General features: G+C 39.4%; 1 protein-coding gene across 8 annotated transcripts in view; it reads left to right on the top strand.

The window, feature by feature from the left end:
* The window catches only part of CERS3 (ceramide synthase 3), a 146,464-nt gene that overhangs the window by 77,893 nt on the left and 46,961 nt on the right, over window positions 1-21,610 (top strand). For all 8 annotated transcript variants that reach the window (XM_055098249.3, XM_055098254.3, XM_055098251.3 and 5 more), the window contains one exon: window positions 12,668-12,821. In XM_055098249.3, the coding sequence (XP_054954224.2) occupies window positions 12,668-12,821 (154 nt within the window). The remainder of the gene's footprint in view (window positions 1-12,667; window positions 12,822-21,610) is intronic.

Below are 21,610 nucleotides of genomic sequence, written 5' to 3'. Positions count from 1 at the left end.
GTTCTAATTATGGTTTGAGTATCCTTTCGATATGATTGGCTCTCGACCAGTCTGTTGATTTTGTTTAGCCACAGACCAGCAATGAAAAGCATATATTACATCTCCCATGACAGTCATTTCCTTGGGAAGCATAATGTTCCATGTGTTGATTGACAGAAACCAGAGTAACATGCGGGGAAGACTTAGATGGTTTGGAAGGAACAGCTTTTAACCAACCATAATTTGGGGCTAGTCTGGGAACTTGGGATCCTCCAAACAGAAGACTTAGTGCTGTTGAAGAGCCTAGATGCAGGGGAAATGGATGGAGACTCAAGTTCCAGGCCTCATTCTTAAGTGTATAGACAGCACCCTTGGCTGGCATCCAGGGAAATCCAGCCAGAGAGGTCAATGCCCTTTCCTGGAAGCCAGCTGCATTCTTTAGACCATGTGTATTCGGCATTTTCTGGAGAGGAACAACAGAGTGTAGTGGTTAAGTTGCTACATGCGAGAGTCCATCCTGGATTTAAATCCTGACTCCACACTTACGACCTTTGTGATCTTGAACAGGTTATACCACCTCTCTGTGCCTCAGTTTTCTCATATGTAAAATGGAAATAACGGTTGGCATGAGGCTTAACTAGTTTATATAGTTTGGAACAATGTCTGGTACTCAGTAAAGAATCAGTAAATACTACCTACTATAATTAAACATATTAATGAGTATCTCAGAATTTGAAGTTCAACTAGAATCAAATCTAAGATAAATGTCTCAGATATTTTCCTTGGTTGATAAATCATTACCATCACTTTTACTTTGACTGAGCAAGTGTGTTTGTGAAATTTTAGTAATGGCTGGGCATGGTGGTGCATGCCTATAGTCCCAGCTACTCAGTAGCCTGAGGTTGGCGGGGGGTCACTTAAGCCCAGGAGTTCTAGATCAGCCTGGGCAACATAGTGAGACCCTGTCTTTAAATATATATATATATATATATATATAGAGAGAGAGAGAGAGAGAGAGAGAGAGAGAGAGAGAGAATGATAGCAATTATTGATAGAATAATATTGACTTGCTGATGACAGTTGGGCATAGCTTTTCAGTGTGACTTTCATGACACTATCAATCCAGCATTTGCCCCTCAGTTCTCCATGTCCTAAAGGCACTACACGTTCCAATTGCCTGTTGCTGTATAACACAGCATCTGAAAGTCTAGTGGCTTAAGACAGCAGTGGGCAAACTTTTTCTTTAAAAGGCCAGAGAATATATATTTTAGGCTTTGAGGGCCACCTATGATCTTTTTTGCAAGTTTTTATTCATTTTATTTTGTTTTATAATCCTTTAAAAATGTACCAAGCCATACTTACTTAGCTCATGGGCTGTACGAAAACATACACCCAGGTTGCAGGCCGAATTTTACCCACAGGCCATAGTTTGCAGACCTCTGTCTTAAGACAACAACATTTATTGATTATTATTATTATTTCTCATGGTTCTAGGAGTCGATTGGCCTTGGCTAGATGATTTTCACTTAGGGTCTCTTGTGTGGTTACAGTTATATGGCGGCTGGGCAGTCACATAGTGTCTAGAGTCCTCAACACATGGCTGAAGTCATATATAGAAAATCAGGCTAGGTGCGGTGGCTCACGCCTATATCCCGGTACTTTGGGAGGCCGAGGCGGGTGGATCACCTGAAGTCAGGAGTTCAAGACCAACCTGTCCAACATGGTGAAACCCCATCTCTACTAAAAATACAAAAAAATTAGCCGGGTGTGGTGGCACATGCCTATAATCCCAGCCACTCGGGAGCCTGAGGCAGGAAAAGTGCTTGAACCTGGGAGACGGAGGTTGCAGTGAGCCGAGATTGTGCCACTGCACTCCAGCCTGGGCAACAGAGAAAGACTCCATCTAGAAAGAAAGAAAGAGAGAGAGAGACGGATGGAGGAAAGAAGGAAGGAAGGAAGGAAGGAAGGAAGGAAGGAAGGAAGGAAGGAAGGAAAGAAGGAAAGAAGGAAAGAAGATAAGAAAATCAGCTGGCTGATGCTGCTTGTGCTTATTGGCTGGGACTTCAGCTGGGGCTGTCCGCTGGAATACCCACAGCCCCTCTAGTTGGCCTCGGCCTCCTCATCGCATGGCACCTGCATTTCAAGGGTGAGCATTTCAAGAGAGTGCTAGAGAGACGCTGCATCTTTTTTCATAAACAGCCTCAGTAGTCACATCACGTCATTTCCAACCTTGTATTTTTCATTGGAACCAGGTCACTAAATCTGACTCATATTCAAGGGAAGGAAAACTAGACTCCATTTCTTGATGGGAGCAGTTTCGAAGATTTTGCAGATGTTTTTAAAAAGCACACACCATGGAAGCTCTCGGTCCAGGGAACTCTCTGAGAAGTTTCTGCAATATTGCTGCCATGGTTGGCTTTTGATTTAGCAATGGAGAACATTCACCTCAGACTATCCCATGATGTCTCAAAATAAACAAGCAAGCTTACTTACCCATAAACAATTGAGCAACACAGTGGTGCTCAGTGATTGTTGGGGTAGTGCGCTATTTTCCCACACTGTTGTCTTTGAAAACCCTACATTTAAGAACTCATTCTCAGGCCAGCATTTCTGGTTTTCAAGGAGAATTGAGTTACATGTGTTTGGCATTTTCTTGATCTTTATACTGAATTCACTTGCCCATTGGAGAGGGCAGCCAGTACTCCTATTTGCTGTCTTCAAGGAGTTGGGTTGCAAATAAACCAATATGAACAGACTTGACTGTAAAATAAAATGAAACAGGCCAGGCACAGTAGCTCACGCCTGTAATCCCAGCACTTTGGGAGGCCAAGGCAGGAGGATCACCTCAGGTCAGGAGTTCGAGACCAGCCTGGTCAACATGGTGAAACCCCATCTCTACTAAAAATACAAAAATTAGCCGGGTGTGATGGCGAGTGCCAGTAATCCCAGCTACTCGGGAGGCTGAGACAGGAGAATCACCTGAAACTGGGAGGTGGAGGTTGCAGTGAGCCAAGATTTTGCTATTGCACTCCAGCCTGGGTGACAAGAGTGAAACTCCATCTCAAAAAAAAAAAAAAAAAAAAAGTTAAAAAACAAAACAACAGCAAAAACTTTTTCCTGGTAAAAATATTTCTGTACTGACTTTGACTGATTCTCATTGTTTGGAAAGTTGAGAAAAACCTCACCAAGCCATTGGAAGTTTGGCAGATCAATTTTCAATGGTCTTTGAAGGAAGTATGTCAATCAGAGAGGGAGCTTCTTTCAGGTACAGTGTACTGCTCTAGTTTAAATGGTCTTCCCACCAGCATGAACTTGCCACCAGCACAATCATCTTCATGGAGTCAAAGGGGAAAATTTAGTTCCTTGTTGTTAGCTTGGCCCCAACCCTCTGTCTAAAACTTATAACTCTGTAGATTCATTTTTCGAGGATGCTTTATTCTATCCAAACGTACTGGGATTTTACTACGGAGCAAGCAATGTGCAGATCATAGGTATCATTGGAGGGTGGCTTAACTAACCTATTTCACCATTCAGACATTTTAGAGGCACTATGGGAGGCAGTTTGCAATCTAGTTGCTCTGTTCTTCTTTCCAGCTGCTTTTGTTGCACATCCTGTGGTGATATACACGGTAGGGCGGGGCGAAAGCTAACTGGGGTTGTGCTCATCTGAGATTTGTCTGGAAGCCTTGAGAAGGAGAGCTGGAGTGTGTACATTTCCCTTGCCCTTTCTTTGACCTTTCTCTGATTTTCCCCAGCCTCAAGCACATTTGCATATTCTCCTGGCGAGTCTCCCTTTCATGTCCAGCCACTGCACTCTTCTATTTCTGAGGATCTTATCCCATTCTCAGTCAGCATCTGCAAGAGTTAGTTACGTTGGTTTTCTAAGCATTGTTTCATTAACATTAGGCAGAAATTCAAAAGCACACTGGTCAAATTGTTTAAATTTAATTGCCTGGTAACTCCATCTGTTTGCATTCCTGTTCAAAACCATTTAAATCGCAGGTGGATGTTTTTCACACTGTATTCCCAACTATTGTTCTTAAAAATGATTTCTCTAGTTTGGAATTATCGGATGTATCTATCTTCTTGAGCATTATCCAAATACTCACAGGGAGTTATTAGGCTAGAAAGACCTTTCTAAGGCCAGGCAAACCACTTCCTCTGACTACTAACAGTTTTCCTCCACAAATAACAAGAGCAGATCGTGGTTCCACTCAGGTAGGTCCACCTGAAGGGAAGGCGTGTGTGCCCTGTTTTGCTGGTTTTGCAACCTGTGAGTTCAGTGTCTGTCACAGCTGAGTGTGCAGGGGGCAGGGTGGCTTGTTGCTTCATTTCTTGAATTCATCACAGCTGGGTGTTATAAACAGTACAAGGGGAGTGAGAGCCAGCTTATGCCTTTCAGGAGTGCATTATGGCAGTAGAGAGATCTTTGTGTCTAACCCTGTTTCATGTGGTTGAAGACTATTCACATTGACCTGTGTTTCTCAGATGTCTCAAAAAGAAAAATACAAAACATTTTCAACTGCAAATAATACTGAAATACCTAGCTCCCTTACTTCCAAGGATACATATGCTTGTAAGGTTTCTCCCTCACCACTGGTTCACTGGACTTCAGATTTCAGCGTTTGATGATCCAGCTATTACAAGTGTAGAAAAATGGTACCCTGGGAAGTCCACATGTGAAAGGGAATATTATCGACAATGAGACCATGTAAATACTTGGAATGGCTAATAGAGAAAGGAGAGTTTTAAAAAACAGAGAAAGATAAAGCTGAAAGCACCCAACAGTGCTCTTAGCTGATGTTCATCGGTGGGGACCCGGGATGAGGGAATGATGGACCCTTCTTTTCCTCTGAAGGCCTGAAGCCTTGGTCCTAAATGAGAAGCAGAGGGCAGAGCATCGGTTCTGATGGCACCATGGTCAGCTTAGTGCCGTTTGCGCAACCAGCAAAGAAAAGGAAGGTACAAGGCAAGAAAGACTCTGTTGAAGCTGGGCCACTCCCTTGAGCCACCACTGCAGATATGTATCTCAGAACTAGACTTTCCAGTTACACACCTGATGAAGGAGACTACCTGTTCTACCACATGTGTTCACTGTCTCACTCCACAGGGGCCCTTAGAAGAGCTCTCCTATCCTGCCCATGTGCTTGGTACCTTCTTTATGCAATTTTTGAGTTCATGAAGAACAGCTACAACAATCACCCCTCTTCAAACCATAGAATCCTAGAATAAGGAACTTTATTTATAATGTAGTCCAATCCTTTTATTCATGTAGTCATTTATTTAGAATTTTTTTTTTTTTTCTGAGACAGAGTCTCACTCTGTTGCCAGGCTGGAGTACAGTGGCCTGATCTTAGCTCACTGCAACCTCTGCCTCCCGGGTTCAAGCGATTCTCCTGCCTCAGCCTCCTGAGTTGCTGGGACTACAAGTGCATGCCACCATACCCAGCTAATTTTTGTATTTTTAGTAGAAACGGGGTTTCACCATGTTGGCCAGGATGGTCTCGATCTCTTGACCTTGTGGTCTGCCTGCCTCAGCCTCCCAATTTTAGAAATAATTTTAAGCTTACAAAGAAATTTCTAGTATACTACAGAGAACCCCTAGATATACTGTTTACCAGTTAGCATTTTGCCCCATTTACTTTGTCATTCCTTCTCTCTCTACTTCCCCACCACACACATGTATGAATATACATATTTGTTTCTGAATCATTTGCAAGTTGTAAACATCAACTAAATAATTCCTTGTGCCCTAAGTAATTCAGTGTGTATTGCCTAAGAAGAAGGACATTTTCTTACATAATCACAATACAGTTATCAATTGCAGGAAATGTAGCAATCTACCTTCCATGTTCCAATTTGGTCAATCAATCCAATGATGTCTTTTATTGCTTTTCCCCCTGACTGTGTGGGGATCCAGCTCCAGATCACGTATTGCATTTAGCTGTCTTTCATCTGGAACAGTTGCTTACCTCTTCTTTGTCTTTCATGTCGCTGACATTGTTGAAACATTTAGACACCACATTTATTTTTCAGTTGAAGAGTTAAGGTACTTCCAGGATCACATAGCTGGTTATGGAAGAATCAAGACTAGAAACAGGATATTTGAAACACAGAACAGATAGGCTTCAAATTAAATTTGAAACTAGGGTTAAGAGTGTATCATTTGCCTTCACTAAATATTGATTAAGTTTTCTTCAACTACCCAGTCATTTAGAAACTTAAGAGATCACTGAGGTAGATAATTGTTCACCTGTAGAACAAGTATTTGCTATCCTAAAAGGGCTTAATGCTCATACCCACAATTAGCAAGAAAATAAGACCCTTACCTTGCAATTTTCATTAGACAAATACAACTTTTTGGTGGTTGCCTTAGCTAGTCCAGCAAAACCAGCTAATGTTTATACCAACACTGCAATTTATTCAAACCATGCCAACTCCAGTGATTGGAAGAGTTAAATTGGAAACAAAACTGAAAACAGAAAAAGCTGAGCTTTGCAATCCAAGGGCACGGTAGTAGCTTATCCATTTGGAAAGGTTAAATCCAGTGGACAGGGACAAAGTGGTTCTAAGAATTTAGGAATATAGCAGTCTTTTGGCATTCTTTATGAAAAGGAAAATTCCATTCAGTTGCTGTAAGGTGGTGACTAGCGATAATGTGCAAGTGTTGTGTGTTCTATGCATGTGCCTGCACACATGTATGCACATGTGTTAGGAAGAGAGCTGGGAAGGGCAGATGGAATTTTTTTTCTTTTTCCCAGTCTTCTTTTAGCATAGAAGGAGAGGAAACTTGAGAGACTAGACCATCCTTTATTGAAGTCTTGAAATTTTAACTGTGGCATCATAGCTGGTTGTTACCCGTGCCACAATGGCTACTCCCCTCTGACTCCTGTTCCACTTCTTTGGCCTCCAGTCCCCTCTGTCCTCTTGCAGAGAATGTTCAGGCAGCAGAGTCCCCATTCCTCGGAGCCTGCTTACCCTCTCCAAAGTGGACTCCTCCTCTTCCCCTTGGCAGGAAATCCAGCCATTTCAGGAGCACCCTCTTGGGGGGTGTTGCTCTAACTGTGTTACTGGTGTAAGTTCTGTGCAGTAGGAGAGGGCTAGTTGTGGGAAAGTAGTAGTGGCCATAGTGGTAGTAAGAGTAATAGTTGTAACTATCATTTTTGAATACTTACTATGTAATAGGCACTTTCCATTTGTCAACTCATTGAATCCTCATAACCACCCGGGTGGTGTTCTCATTTTACAAAAGAAACTGAAGCCCAGAGAGATTATGGAACTTGCTAAGATCCTGGGAGCCCTGATTGAAATCTTGAAGACTCCAGCGCCAATTCCACTGGCCTCTCCTCTCTGCCCAGAGGCTCAGCTCTCTTAGAAGACATTTGCATCTTAATGGCAGCTTCTTTCATTCTGAGTGCTCTACAGTTTGTAAAGCTGGCTGTGTGTCTCCTGGGAGCCTCTGGTCAAAGGAGGTGGTGGAGGGGCAGCTAGTTCTACCCAGTGACTAAGGAACTAAGGCTCAGTGACTTATGCAGGTTTCGAGCCAAGAAATTAGTGGTGTTGAGCCTTGAACCCAGCTCTGATATTCTGTTCCACATGTGTCACTCCTCTTTCTAAAACCAGCCAAGCTTCCTGTTGCTCTCACAATGAAGGCCACACCTCCACCCTGACTTGCAAGGCCTACCTGAGATGGCTTCTTCACCTCTCCCACCTCATCTTACACCACCCTTCACTGGCACTCCTCTCCTTTAAGCCACACTGGTCTTCTTTTAGCTCCTCGAATTTTCCATGATGCTTCCCACTTGACAGCCTTTGTACATGTAGAACCCTGCCATATGCCCTGTCATTTTCTTTCTTTCTTTACATGGATCACAATGGGCAATTATATGTTTAGCTAATTATTCACATTCTCTGGTAGACTGTGTAAAGAAGGTATTTTTGAGTAGGTCCTTTTGTCAATAATAACACTGACAAATTCCCAATAGGGGACCTAGTAAGGGGCAAGGCCCTGAGCCAGACAAGGGAAGGACCCAGAGGTGAAGGTGTCCTGGCCACTGCCTTTGGAAAGCTTGCCTGCTAGTGAGGAGGGGAGAGCCAGGAGGAAAGGAATAAATTCAGGGGTGACCAGAATTACATGGAAACTTTTGTTGTGGAGAGACCCATGCTTTAATGGATGGAAAGGGGTTCAGTTGAAAAGGGAAAGTACATTCTAGGCAGAAAGAGTACAGAATAAGGCCCAAGGATCCAGCAAACCAGAATGGCAAGTAGGTTTTTACATGTATCATTTCCTCTAATAAGCCTATAAATAAATGTGGGTACCAGAAGGTAAACCCTACTGGTTTAGGGGTTTTGGTCCCTCTCATTCATTGCTATATTCCCGGCTACTACCAAGTGTCAGGTAGCACTTTAGTAGGTGCTCAGTAATGGTTTATTGAATAAATAAGGTAGGTACTCTCTGCTCGCATTTTACAGATGAGGAAATGCACAAATAAGTGACATGGTATATAAGTAGTAAAGCCAGAACTTTAAGAAAATATGGGAAAATATGTTTTATATTGATGGGGCTGAAAAAGGACCTTTAAAGCATAATATGTATGCTAAGTATAAAATAAGCAATTGACAGATTTGATTTAAAAATTTTTTAAATTACTTTGCCAAAAAAATCAGTATTGAAAGAAAATACTGGACTGTATAAAGCTAATTAACATAATTTAAAAATAGTGTTGATATCTTTAGTATATAAAGAGCATTTAAGAATCAACAGGAAAAATAAATGCTCCAATAGAAAAATGGACAGATGCCACAAAAGCAGTTCATAAAGAATAAAGAAAAGTAGCCGAGTAAAATAACCAATAAGAGATATAAATAGATGTATAAATACATATAGTCACTATACATTAAATAAAAATATGAATATAAACAGTACTCTGTTATTTTAGGTGGAGACTGATAAAATACAATATTGGTCAATATCTGAGGAAGCAGATACTCTTATATATTGGGTGCAAGAATATAAATTGGTATAGTCTTTCTGGAAAGCAGTGTAACATTATATTCCAAATTGTAAAATGAGTCTACTCTTTGATTCAGGATTTTAGCTATTCTAAGTGGATAATCAAACAATTACATCAAAATGTTTTTACAGAACCACACGTGGTGGTTCATGCCTGTAATCCCAGAACTTTGGAAGGCTTAACTCCCTTAAGCCTAGAAGTTCGAGATCAGCCTGGGCAACAAGGCAAAACCCTGTCTCTACAAAAAACAAAATACAAAAATTGGCCAGGTGTTGTGCCGTATACCGGGAGTCCCAGCTACTCAGGTGGCTGAGGTTGGAGGATTGCTTGAGGCTGGGAGGTAGAGGCTATAGTAAGCTGTGATCATGCCTCTGCACTCCTGCCTGGGAGACAGAGCGAGACCGTGTCTCAAAAAAAAAATGTATTTACAAGTAATTCTCACAGTATTCTTTCTAATATAATGAACATTTGGGAAGAATTTAAATGTCTATTAATAAGGGATTAGTTAAATTGTGATATATCTATAAAATGGATTTCTGTGAAGCCATTATATATGGTGATACATAGTAGGGGTTGGCAGGCTATGGCTCAAAGGCCAAATTCAGCCTATTGCCTGGTTTTGTTGATAAAGTTCTATTGGAACACAGACACACACACTAATGTATGTACTTTCTATACATGAATTAGTTTATGTAATGTTAGCTGTCATGGCTGCTTTTGTACTGTAATGGCTGAATTGAGTAGTTGCAACAGAGACCAAATGGTCCAGAGGCCTGAAATATTTATTTTCTTTTCCTTTACAAACAAGTTTGCTAACTCTTGACATGTAGCTTTGTTTATTGTTGTGGAAAGCTCTCTGTAACATGTTATTGCATGAAAAAAGTAGGGTACAAAAATCACACATAGGTAGTGATCACCTCATTACATAAAAGCATGTGGTGATAGGAGGGGCAAAATAGAAGCACTTTAAAGAATATAGTTTTGAGAGAGATATCCTAAATCATTTAACAAAATATTCTGGGTTACCTGTAAGTTGTGAGACTTCAGGTGAGTTTTCATTCCTTAACCTCTATATATTTTTCTGTAATTCCTAAATTTTTAAAAGCAATCGAGTTATTACATCTTTTTTTTTTTTTGAGATGAAGTCTTGCTCTGTCACCCAGGCTAGAGTGCAATGGCATGATGTCGGCTCACTGCACACTCTGCCTCCCGGGTTCAAGCATTTCTCTTCCCTCAGCATCCCAAGTAGCCGGGATTACAGATATCTGCCACCACACCTGGCTAATTTTTATATTTTTTAGTAGATGTGGGGTTTCACCATGTTGGTCAGGCTGGTCTTGAACTCCTGACCTCAGGTAATCCACCTGCCTCAGCCTCCCAAAGTGCTGGGATTACAGGCATGAGCCACTGCACCTGGCCCCTGTTTTCCAAACAAAAAACTTGAACTGATAACTTACAAAAGAAGAAATAGAGCTACTAAGCAGACATAGGGGAAATGTTAAGGCCTTGCGAATAATGTAAACTGAAAGTATTTTATCTTTTAAATTAACAAATTTTGAAACTATTTCATACTGGTTCTGAGTTCAGTGAAACTCTTCTTTCATAAATTGCTGGTGGCCTTATAAATAGTTACAATTTAGGAAAATAATTTGGCAACATTTTAGTACCTTTTAATATACAATCTTGAATTTTAATATCTTTAATGTACACCTTAAAACAGTAATCTCACGTTTAGAAATATATAGTTTCATAGAAATAATTTCAGTTTATGAAAGACTATATACATCAAGTTGTCTAAATAGCATAAAATGTCTTTGATTTAAAGCTAAATGTAATTGAACATAAAATCTCACAAATGCTATGTTTACTGCAGTGGCAAAAATATAGAACAATATGAAGTACCAACAAAGGTATAGAACAACTGACATTCTCATGCTTTGCTGGTGGGAATCTAAAGCAACCACTCTGGAAAATAGTTTTTCAGTTTATTATAAAGTTAAGCATATATTTACCAGATGGCACACAATTCTACCCCTATATACTTACCCTTGAAAAATCAAAACTTCTGTTCACATATAAATATCTACATGAATATTTATAGCAGTTCTATTCATAAATGTCAAAAGCTGGAAACAACCCAAATGCTCCTCAGTAGGTAAAAAAGCAGTGATGCAGCCATAAAGTGGAGTGCCACTCAGTAATAAGAAGGAGCATGCTATTGATAACCATGACAACTGAATGAATCTTAAAAGCATTATGCTGTGTGAAAGAAGGTGGCCTTAAAAGCTCACACAACGTATGATTCCATTTATGTCCTTGGAAGACAGACCAAAGGATACAGAGCAAAGTGTTTGCCAAGTTTATGTGTGGAGGAGGGTGTGGCAATAAAGGGATAGCATCACAGAATTTTTTTGGCAAGATAGGCTGTTCTGTATCCTAATTGTAGTGGTGTTTAAATAAACCTATAGACATATTAAATTCATTGAACAATATACCAAAAAACAGTAAATTTTACTGCATGTTAATAAAAAAATAAAAAAAATTGTATAGGAAAATACTGGAAGAGAATGCATGAAAATTACAATATTGTTTGTTTAAGGTGATGGTGTTATGGACAATTTTCTTGTTTCCCCAATGTTACATGAAAAAAATTATTTCTATAACTAATATACTTACAAACAAACCTATTGAAAGACTCTAAATTCATAGTGCTATATAAGTTTGAGAAATAAACAAATAGTCCTTCATATGGCAATAATATCTTTTTTTTTTTTTTCACGGAATCTTGCTCTGTCACCCAGGCTGGAGTGCAGTGGCACAATCTCAGCTCACTGCAACCTCCACCTCCCAGGTTCAAGCAATTCTTTTGCCTCAGCCTCCCTAGTAGCTGGGATTACAGGTGCATGCCACCACACCCAGCTAATTTTTGTATTTTTAGTACAACTGGGGTTTGGCCATGTTGGCCAGGCTGGTCTCAATCTCCTGACCTCAGGTGATCTGTCCACCTTGGCCTCCCAAAGTGCTGGTATTACAGGCATGAGCCACCATGCCCGGCCCATATGGCAATAATATCTGAAGACACTGTGCATCTTAGGTCATCAGGAGCAGTTCAAATTGTGTCCAGGAGCCTGTTTATGAAACTAATAAAGCATGCAATTTACTTTAGGAAGCAGAAGTGTTAAGTACTCATGGAATTTTTGCTTTGTTAAAGCTTATTTTATTTGGAAAATGTACTTTTGTAGAATTCTCTATTCACTTTTGATGCCAAATAAATGAGATTGTGTTTTAAGGCAATAATAACCTCATGTAAACATGCATTATCTTATTTGTTCTTTAAAATCCTCTAGCCCCATCACCAGAAGGTAAAAATGGTTAGTGTATGCTTTCGTTTGAAAAGAGGAAACCAAGGTACAGAAACATTCCAGTTTAAACACTGGGTAATAAAAATGCTGTTTCTTTAACTTTTCTTCAGGAAGACAGATTGTACTTTTTTTGTTGCTTGCCAGTAATGATATTTAAGATAATATTATTGTATCTTTTCTTTTGATAATTTCCTGGGCTTTATTGGAAACGAAATACATGTATGGCTTAGGAGAAAAACTATTTGTTTTATTATTGAAAATTCATAAGTGCTTTGGTTGTAATGAAATTCTCTCAACTGTTTGGTGTTTCAGGATTTTATATTGCACGCTGATCTTGCCTATGTATCACCTCGAGCCTTTCTTTTCATACATCTTCCTCAACCTACAGCTCATGATCTTGCAGGTCCTTCACCTTTACTGGGGTTATTACATCTTGAAGATGCTCAACAGATGTATATTCATGAAGGTAAGGGCTGTCCAAATATTATTGCTCTTAATGTCATTGCCAGGTTAATGGTGAGGCCCAGACTGTTGAATGTTCAAGTTAATTCATAGTTTTAACCAGAATTCTTTTTTCTTGATTTTATTATTTTTGATTAAAATTTTGGAAAAATAGAGCTAGATTTTTCATAAGTAGGTCTTTAAGGTGCTTTTAAGAAATTGCTTTTATTAGAAGATATGTTATTTTTGACATTTTAAAAATGTCAAAACTTCAAAAATTATAAAAATTGCTGCTTGTTTTTATGCTTGAAGAAAATTTTTAAACTTTTGCTTATTGATATGTAATATTTGTGCATATTTATGTGATGTTTTGTACATGCATAGAATGTGTATTCAGGACATTTGGGGTATCCATCATCTTGAGTATTTATCATCTCTAAGTGTTGGGAACATTTCAAGTCCTCTCTTCCAGCTATTTTGAAATATACAGTGTATTGTTGTTAACTACAGTCACCTGCTACTGAACATTGGAATTTATTCCTTTTATCTAACTGTAAGTTTTTACCTATTACGCAGCCTTTCTTCATCTTCCCCCAACCCCACCAACACATCCTTCCCAATCTGGTGTCTATCATTCTACTCTTTGGTATATCGTTTTTTTTTTTTTTTTCCTTGGGATAAATATGCAGTAGTGAGATTGCTGGGTCATATGGTAGTTCTACATTTAGTTTTTGAGAAATCTGCATTCCGTTTTCCATAGAGATTGTACTAATTTACATTCCCACAAACAGTGTATAAGAGTTCCCTCTTCTTTACATTCTCACCAGTGTCTTTCAATCACTTTTTGCCTTTTTAATAATAACAGTTTTAACTGGGGTGAGATGATATCTCATTGTAGTTTTCACTTGCACACTTCCCTGATGATTGGTGACATTGAGCATTTTTTCATATGTCTGTTGGCCACTGTATGTTTTTTCTTCAGAAATATTTATTCATGTCCTTTGCCCCTTTTTAATGGAATTATCATTATTATTATTTGTTGTTGTTGTTTTACTGTTGAGCTGTTTGAGTTCCCTGTATATTCTGGATATTAGTCCATTATCAGATGAAGGATTTGCAAATATTTTCTCCCATTCAACAGGTTGTCTCTTCACTATGTTGATTGTTTCCTTTGCTGCACAGAAGCTTCTTAGTTTAATATAGTCCCATGTGTCTATTTTGGTTTTTGTTGCCTGTGCTTTTGAGGTCTTAGCCATTGAATCTTTGCCTAGACCAGTGTCCTGAAGTATTTCCCTGAAGTACTTCCCTTATGTATTCTTCAAGTAGTTTTATATTTTGGGATCTTATATTTAAGTCTATAATCTGTGTTGAGTTGATTTTTGTATATGACGAGAGACAGAGATCTAGTTTCAATCTTCTGCATGTGGATATCCAATTTTCCCCACACCATTTATTGAAGAGGATGTCCTTTCCCCCAATGTATGTATTTTTTTATTTCTGTGAAAAATGGCATTGGTATCTTTTTTTTTTTGACAATGCCTTGCTCTGTCTTCAAGGCTAGAGTGCAGGGGCATGATTATGACTCACTGCTGCCTCAATCTCCCAGGCTCAAACAATCCTCCCACTTCAGCCACTCAAGTAGCTGGGACTACAGGCCCATGCCACCACACTTCACTAATTTTTAAAATTTTTCGTAGAGATGGGGTCTCTATGTTTTCCAGGATGGCCTCAAACTCTTGGGGTCAAGCGATTCTCTTGCCTTGGCCTCCCAAAGTACTGGAATTACAGGTGTGAGGCACTATGCCTGGCCAACATTGCTATCTTGGTAGAGATTGAATTGAATCTGTAGATAGCTTTGAGCAGTCTGGTCATTTTAGTGATATTAACTTTTCTAATCCATGAGCATGGGCTCTCTTTCCATTTGTTTATGTCCTCTTCAATTTTTAAAAATCAGTGTTTTGTAGTTTTCCTTGTAGAGGTCTTTTACCTCCTTGGTTAAATTTATTCCTAGGTATTTTTGTAGTTATTGTAAATGGGATTCCCTTATTGAGTTCTTTTTCAGCTAGTGTGTCGTTCATATATAGACACTATTTTTTATGTTGAATTTGTATCCTGTAACTTTACTGAATTTATTTATCAGATCTAAGGCTTTTTTGGTGAAGTCTTTAGGTTTTTCTGGATATAAGATCGTGCCATCTGCAAAGAGGGACAATTTGACATCCTCTTTTCTAATTTGGATGCCTTTTATTTGTCTCTTGCCTGATTGCTCTGACTTTAATGTCCAGTACTACGTCAAACAGGAGTAGTAAAGTCAGCATCTTTGTCTTGTTCTAGTTTTTAAAGGAAAGGCTTTCAGCCTTTCACCATTTAGTATGATGTTAGCTATGAATCTGTCATATATGCCCTTCATTATGTTCAGTTATGTTCCCTCTATGACTAGTTTGTTGAGAGTTTTTATCATAAAAGGATGCTGAATTTTATTAAATGCTTTTTTCTGCGTCTATTGAGATGATCATATAGATTTTATTCTACATTCTGTCGATGTAATGTATCACATTTTTAAATTTGTTTATATTGAACCAACCTTGCATCGCTGGGTTGAATCCCACTTGGCCATGGTATGTTATCTTTTTGATGTAATGTTGGATTTTGCTTGCTAGCATTTTGTTGAGAATTTTTGTATCTATGTTAATCAGGGATATTGACCTGTAGTATTTTTTTGTTGTTGGGTCCTTGTCTGGTTTTGATATCAAGGTAACGCTGGCCTTGTAGAATGAGTTAGGGAGAATTCCCTCCACTTAATTTTTTTTTTGAATAGTTTAAGGAGAATTGCTGTAAATTCTTCTCTGTAAATTTGGTGGAATTTAGCAATACAGCTATCTGGACCTGGACTTTTCTTTGTTGAAAGACTTTTTATTACTGATCCAATCTCTTTACTTTTTATTGGTCTGTTCAGGTTTTCTGTTTCTTCCTCAATCAGTCTTGGGACGTTGTATGTGTTTATGAATTTAACCATTGCCTCTAGGTTTTCCAGTTTGTTAGTGAATAGTTATTCACTATAGTTTCTGATAATCTTTATATTTCTGTGGTATCAATTGTAATGAGTCTTTTTTGTTTCGAGTTTCTTTATTTTGGTCTTTTCTCCTTTTTTCTTGGTCAGTCTAGCTAGCAATCTATTTTGTTTATCTTTTCAAAAACTAACTTCTAATTTTGTTGGTTCTTTGTAATTATTTTCAGTCTCTTTCATTTAGATTTGCTCTGATCTTTATTGTGTCTTTCCATCTATTAATTTTGCATTTGGTTTATTCTTGCTTTCCTAGTTCATTGAAGTGCATCACTAGATTTTTTATATGACATCTTTCTGCTTTTTTGATGTAGAAGTTTATTGCTATAAACTTCCCTCTTAGCACTGCTTTTGTCGTATCTCATAGGTTTTGATATGTTGGGTTTTGATTTTCACTTGTTTCAAGAAATGTTTTGATTTCCCTCTTAATTTCTTTCTTGACCTAGTGGTCATTTTGGAGCATGTTGTTTAATTTCCATGTATTCATACAGTTTTCAAAGTTTCTCTTATTATTGATTTATAGTTCTAATCCATTGTGGTCTAAAAAGATACTACATATAATTTCAGTTTTTTAAAATTTGTTGAGACATGTTTTATGTCCTAACATATGGTCTATCCTGGAGAATGTCCCATGTGCTGATGAGAAGAATGTGTATTCTATAGCCATTGGATGAAATGTTCTGTAAAAGTCTGTTAGGTCCATTTGGCATAAAGTGCAGTTTAAATCCAATGTTTCTTTATAAATATTCCGTCCAGATGATCCATCTAATGGTGATAGTAGGGTGTTGAAGTCTCCAACTATTATTGTGTTGGACTTCATCTCTCTCTTTAGTAATATTTGCTTTATATATCTGAGTGCTCTATTGTTGGCCACACATATATTTAGAATTGTATTTCTTGCTGAGTTGATCTCTTTATCATTATATAATGGCCTTTTTTGTCTATTTTTACTGTTTTTTGAATTAAAGTCTGTTTTATCTGTATCTGATATAAGTATAGGTGTTTCTGCTTGCTTTTGGTTTCCATTTGCAGGATTATCTTTTTACATTCCTTTACTTTTAGTCTATATGTTTTGTTTTGTTTTGGTTTTTTGTTTGTTTTGTTTTTTGTTTTTTTGAGACAGAGTCTTGCTCTGTCACCCAGGCTAGAGTGCAGAGGCACGATCTTGGCTCACTGCAAGCTCCGCCTCCCAGGTTCACACCATTCTCCCACCTCAGCCTTCCTAGTAGCTGGAACTACAGGTGCCCATCACCACACCCGGCTAATTTTGTTTTTGTATTTTTAGTAGAGACAGGGTTTCACCATGTTAGCCTGGATGGTCTCGATCTCCTGACCTTGTGATCTTCCCACCTTGGCCTCCCAAAGTGCTGGGATTACAGGCATGAGCCACCATGCCTGGCCTAGTCTATATGTGTTTTCACAGGTGAAATAAGCTTCTTGTAGGCAGCATATAGTGAGTCATTTTTAAATCCATTCAGCTAGTCTATATCTTTTAAGTGGAAAGTTTAATCTGTTTACATTCAAGGTTAGTATTAATATGTGAGGGGTTATTTCTGTCATTTTATTAATTAATTTCTAGTTGTTCTGTATATCCTTTGTTTCTTTCTTTCTCTCTTACTGTTTATCATTGTGGTTTGGTGGTTTTCTGCAGTGGTAACATTTGAGTCCTTTCTCATCTTCATTTATGTGCTTGTTCTACCAGTATGTTTTATACTTTTCTGTTTTCATGCTGGTAGATATGATTTTTTCACTTCTGGATGTAGAACTGCCTGAAGCATTTCTTGTAGGGCCAGTGTAGTTGTGATGAATTCCCTTAGTTTTTGCATATCTGGAAAATACTTTATTTCTTCTACATTTATAAAAGATAAGTTTTCTGAGTATAGAATTCTTGGCTAACAGGTTTTTCCCCCCCCGCTTTCAGGACTATGACCATATCATCCCATTTTCCCCTGGCCTGTAAGGTTTCTGTTGTTAGTCCGATGGTGGTTTCCTTACAGGTGACTAGACACATTTCTGTTGCTGTTCTTAGAATGCTATCTTTGTTTCTGACTTCCAACAGTTTGACTATAATATGCAGTAAAGACCTTTAAGAATCATGTCTATTTGTGAATCTCTGAACTTCTTGTATCTGGATGTCTAAATCTCTTGCAAACTTGGGAACACTTCAGCTATTATTTTGTTAAATAGGTTTCTATCTTTTTTATTTTATTTTCACCTCTGGAACACCAAAAGTTCAATAAGTTGTTTCCCTTACAGTGTCCCATATGTCATGTAGGCTATGTTCATTCTTTTTTCATTTTTTTCTTTATTTTTATCTAATGGAGTTATTTCAAAAGACCTGTCTTCAAGTTCTGAAATTCTTTCTTCTGCTTGATCTAGTCTTTTTTTTTTTTTTTTTTTTTTTGAGACAGAGTCTTGCTGTGTTGCCAGGCTGGAGTGCAGTGGCACGATCTTGGCTCACTGCAATTTCTGCCTGCCAAGTTCAAGCGATTCCCCTGCCTCAACCTCCTGAGTAGCTGGGACTACCGGTGCATGCCACATGCCCAGCTAATTTTTTGCATTTTAGTAAAGAAGGGGTTTCACCATGTTGGCCAGAATGGTTTTGGTCTCCTGACCTCATGATCTGCCCACCTTGGCCTCCCAAAGTGCTGGGATTACAGGAGTGAGCCACAACACCTGGCCAATCTAGTCTATTTTTAAAGCATTTGAAAGTATTTTGTATTTCATTCAATGAATTCTTTACTTCCAGAATTTCTGTTTGGTTCTTTTTTTTATGATCTCTATCTCTTTGGTAAACCTCTCGTTCACATTATGAATTGTTTTTCTGATTTCCTTGTAGTTTATCTGTGTTCTCTTATATCTCACTGAGGTTCTTTAATATAATTATATTGAGTTCTTTTTCGGGGATATCTTAAGTTTGTATTTATTGGAACCTGTTGCTGGAGAATTATTGTGTTTTTTGAAGGTATTATATTTCCTTGCTTTTTTATGTTTCCATGTCCTTAAATTGATATCTACACATCTGGTATAACAGTTGCTTCTTACATTTTTTTGAATTTGTTTTCATAGAGGAGGATATTTTCCTGAAGATGTACTTGCAGTGGTTGTTGGTAGGGCACTTTGGTTCTGATTCTGGGTGCATGCAATATTGTAGTCATTATGTGATATTTTTGGCTATAAACAACCTCAGTGGTGTCTGTGAATTTTTCATTGGCTTAGGGTGCAGTTATTGGAGACTGTGGTGAGGTTTTGCTGGGGATGGGAATGCCAAGTGGGATAGTCCTTGGGCCCCAGTGGTGGCAGCAGTGGGCCAAATGGTCCTGTCCTTGGGCACTAGTGTTAGCAGCTCCAGGTGGGCTGATTCTTGGGCCTTCAGATAGCTTTCCCAGGTGCCAACAGTGGCAGTGATGGGGCAGGAGGTAGGTTGGCCTTTGGGCCCCTAGGCAGAAACTGTGGCATGGGCAATGGTGGTAGCAGTCACTTAACAATCCTCTGGCTCCCAAGTGGTCTGCATTGGTGTTGGCAGTGGCTGCAATGGGCTAGGACGGCCAGTCCCCAGGCCTGCAGGTTGCATGTGCAGGTGAGTACTAGCTGTGGTGACAGCAGCAGGTTAGGTTGGCACAACCTGGGAGGAGTGCTCAGATACCAATCATTGTGAACACAGCCAGTTAATTTCTGGGCCTTCCAATGGTATGCTTGGGCAGTAGGGGGAGGGAGTGTGGAACCAGGCAAGGCAGACCTATCCTCAGGCCCCCCTGTGGTGCACGCATGTGCTGGTTGTGGTAGGCAGGGGCAGGGTGCCCTGCTACTGGGAAGAGTGGGGTTGCTTTCAGTGGCAGCACCTGCAGGTGGTTGGCTAGGGAGCACAAGCTTCATCCCCAGGTAGCAGCTGTGGATAGGGTAGCCTGTCCTTAGGACACTTGTAAATGCATGCTGACTCTACTACTAAGGAAATGGGGTCACTGCCAGTGGCTTGCACTTTGGCCCTGGTAGTGGCATCCAGCAGTGGGACACATAAAAATGTGTGATGGCACACTACTGGGGATATCAGGGCCACTGTCAATAGTTACTGCTTCAGCCCTGGTAGCAACAGCCAGCCACAGCAGTGCCCCCACATGGGGAATGTCATTGGAGCTCCAGGAATGTGTAGATGCAGGGACTGTTGTGCTTCAGCACAGGCTGCAGTTTGGCGGAGGCTAGGCTCTCAAAATGGCACTGTGCTGTAGCTGCTTAGGACTCAGGGGGTATGTGGGACCTCGTATGAGCTCCTTCTATGGAGCAATGCTTTTGTGTCAACTCTAGGCAGCTCTCTATGTTAGTCTTATGGCCCGTGAGAGTTGAGAGCCTCTCCTGTGGCTAGGATTGCAGGAGTCCATGATGGGAATGTGGACTACTGAGATCTCTTACTTACCCTTTTCCCACACTGGGGAGTATCTCCAGGTTCTTAGCTGAGCAGACGGTCTTGGCTTCCCTTTCCTTTTTTGCCTTAAGTGTTTCCTGTCACTTCTCTGTTGAATTCTACTCTTCTCTTAGAGGATCTGTTCAAAGTGTGATTATCTACTCGCTATTTGGTTCCTCTGTGGAGGAGGCATGTACCCGATGCCTCTAGTTATTCTCGATTTTGCTGCTTTTTAAAGAATCCCCTAATGAGTCAAAACTTGCTCCAGTTTTGGACAACCTTTATGATGATAATTGAATAATACTTCAGAGCCTTATGTTTATTTTTATTGAATATCCAAATTGCACATAATGCTCTCCCCCTGAGCTTGTTCCCCACTAGTCTCTGAAATACTGTCCATCATTTTACTATGCTTTGTTTCTGAAAACATCTTCTCTAAATAATAACAAATTAATTAGACTATTGATTCAAACTTTTAGACTATTGAAGGTTTTTTGTTTGTGTTGTTTTGAATTAGGTTCTGTGCTTTAATTCCAGAACACAGTGAGGGAAAGGCAACAGAGATGAATAAGATAGTCCCTGACTTTAGGGGAAATAGCCCACCATCTAGTGGGGGAATGTTCATCTACCGGCAACTAACTATAGCATACAGAATGTCCTGTGGTACATACAGGCCCCAGAAACTTGCTATGGAAGAAAAGCTAAAAAGAGAAATTAACTCAAGGGACCAGGAAATGTTTCATTGAGTGATGGAGTTTGAGTTGAGCCTTTAAAGCAAGTGAAAAAGATCGCATTTCTGCTTTGTCTTAAAATCATAACCTACTACTAAGTGTTGATGAAAAGAGTCAAACTCTGTAAAATATTTGAACAGGTTTATCCTGAACCAAATATGAACGACCAGTGGCCCATGACACAGCCGCAGGAGATCCTGAGAACATGTGCCCAAGGTGGTCGGACTACAACTTGGTTTTAGACATTTTAGGGAGATATAAGTCATCAGTCAATGCATGTAAGATGTACATTGCTTTGGTCTGGAAAGGCAAGACAACTGGAAGTAGGGGGCTTCCAGGTCATAGGCAGATTCAGGGATTTTTCTGATTGGCAATTGGTTGAAAGAGTTATTAGATAACTCATTAGATAAGAGCTGAAATCAATAGAAAGGAATGTCTGTATTAAGATAAGGAGTTGTGGAGACCAAGGTTTTATTATGCTGATGAAGCCTCCAGGTAGCTGACTTCAGTGCTGTTATGAGACCTTAAAAGGTGCCAGACTGTTAATTCATTCTCTCCTGGATCAGAGGAAAGATCCAGAAAGGAAAGGTGATTCTCCGCAAAATGTAGGTTTGCTCCAC

The sequence above is a fragment of the Pan paniscus genome, chromosome 16, assembly GCF_029289425.2.
Source record: "Pan paniscus chromosome 16, NHGRI_mPanPan1-v2.0_pri, whole genome shotgun sequence".
In the NCBI taxonomy this organism is placed as follows: Eukaryota; Metazoa; Chordata; class Mammalia; order Primates; family Hominidae; genus Pan; species Pan paniscus.
Note: the sequence above shows the minus strand (reverse complement) of the source record. Positions and strands in the feature narration are given on the sequence as shown.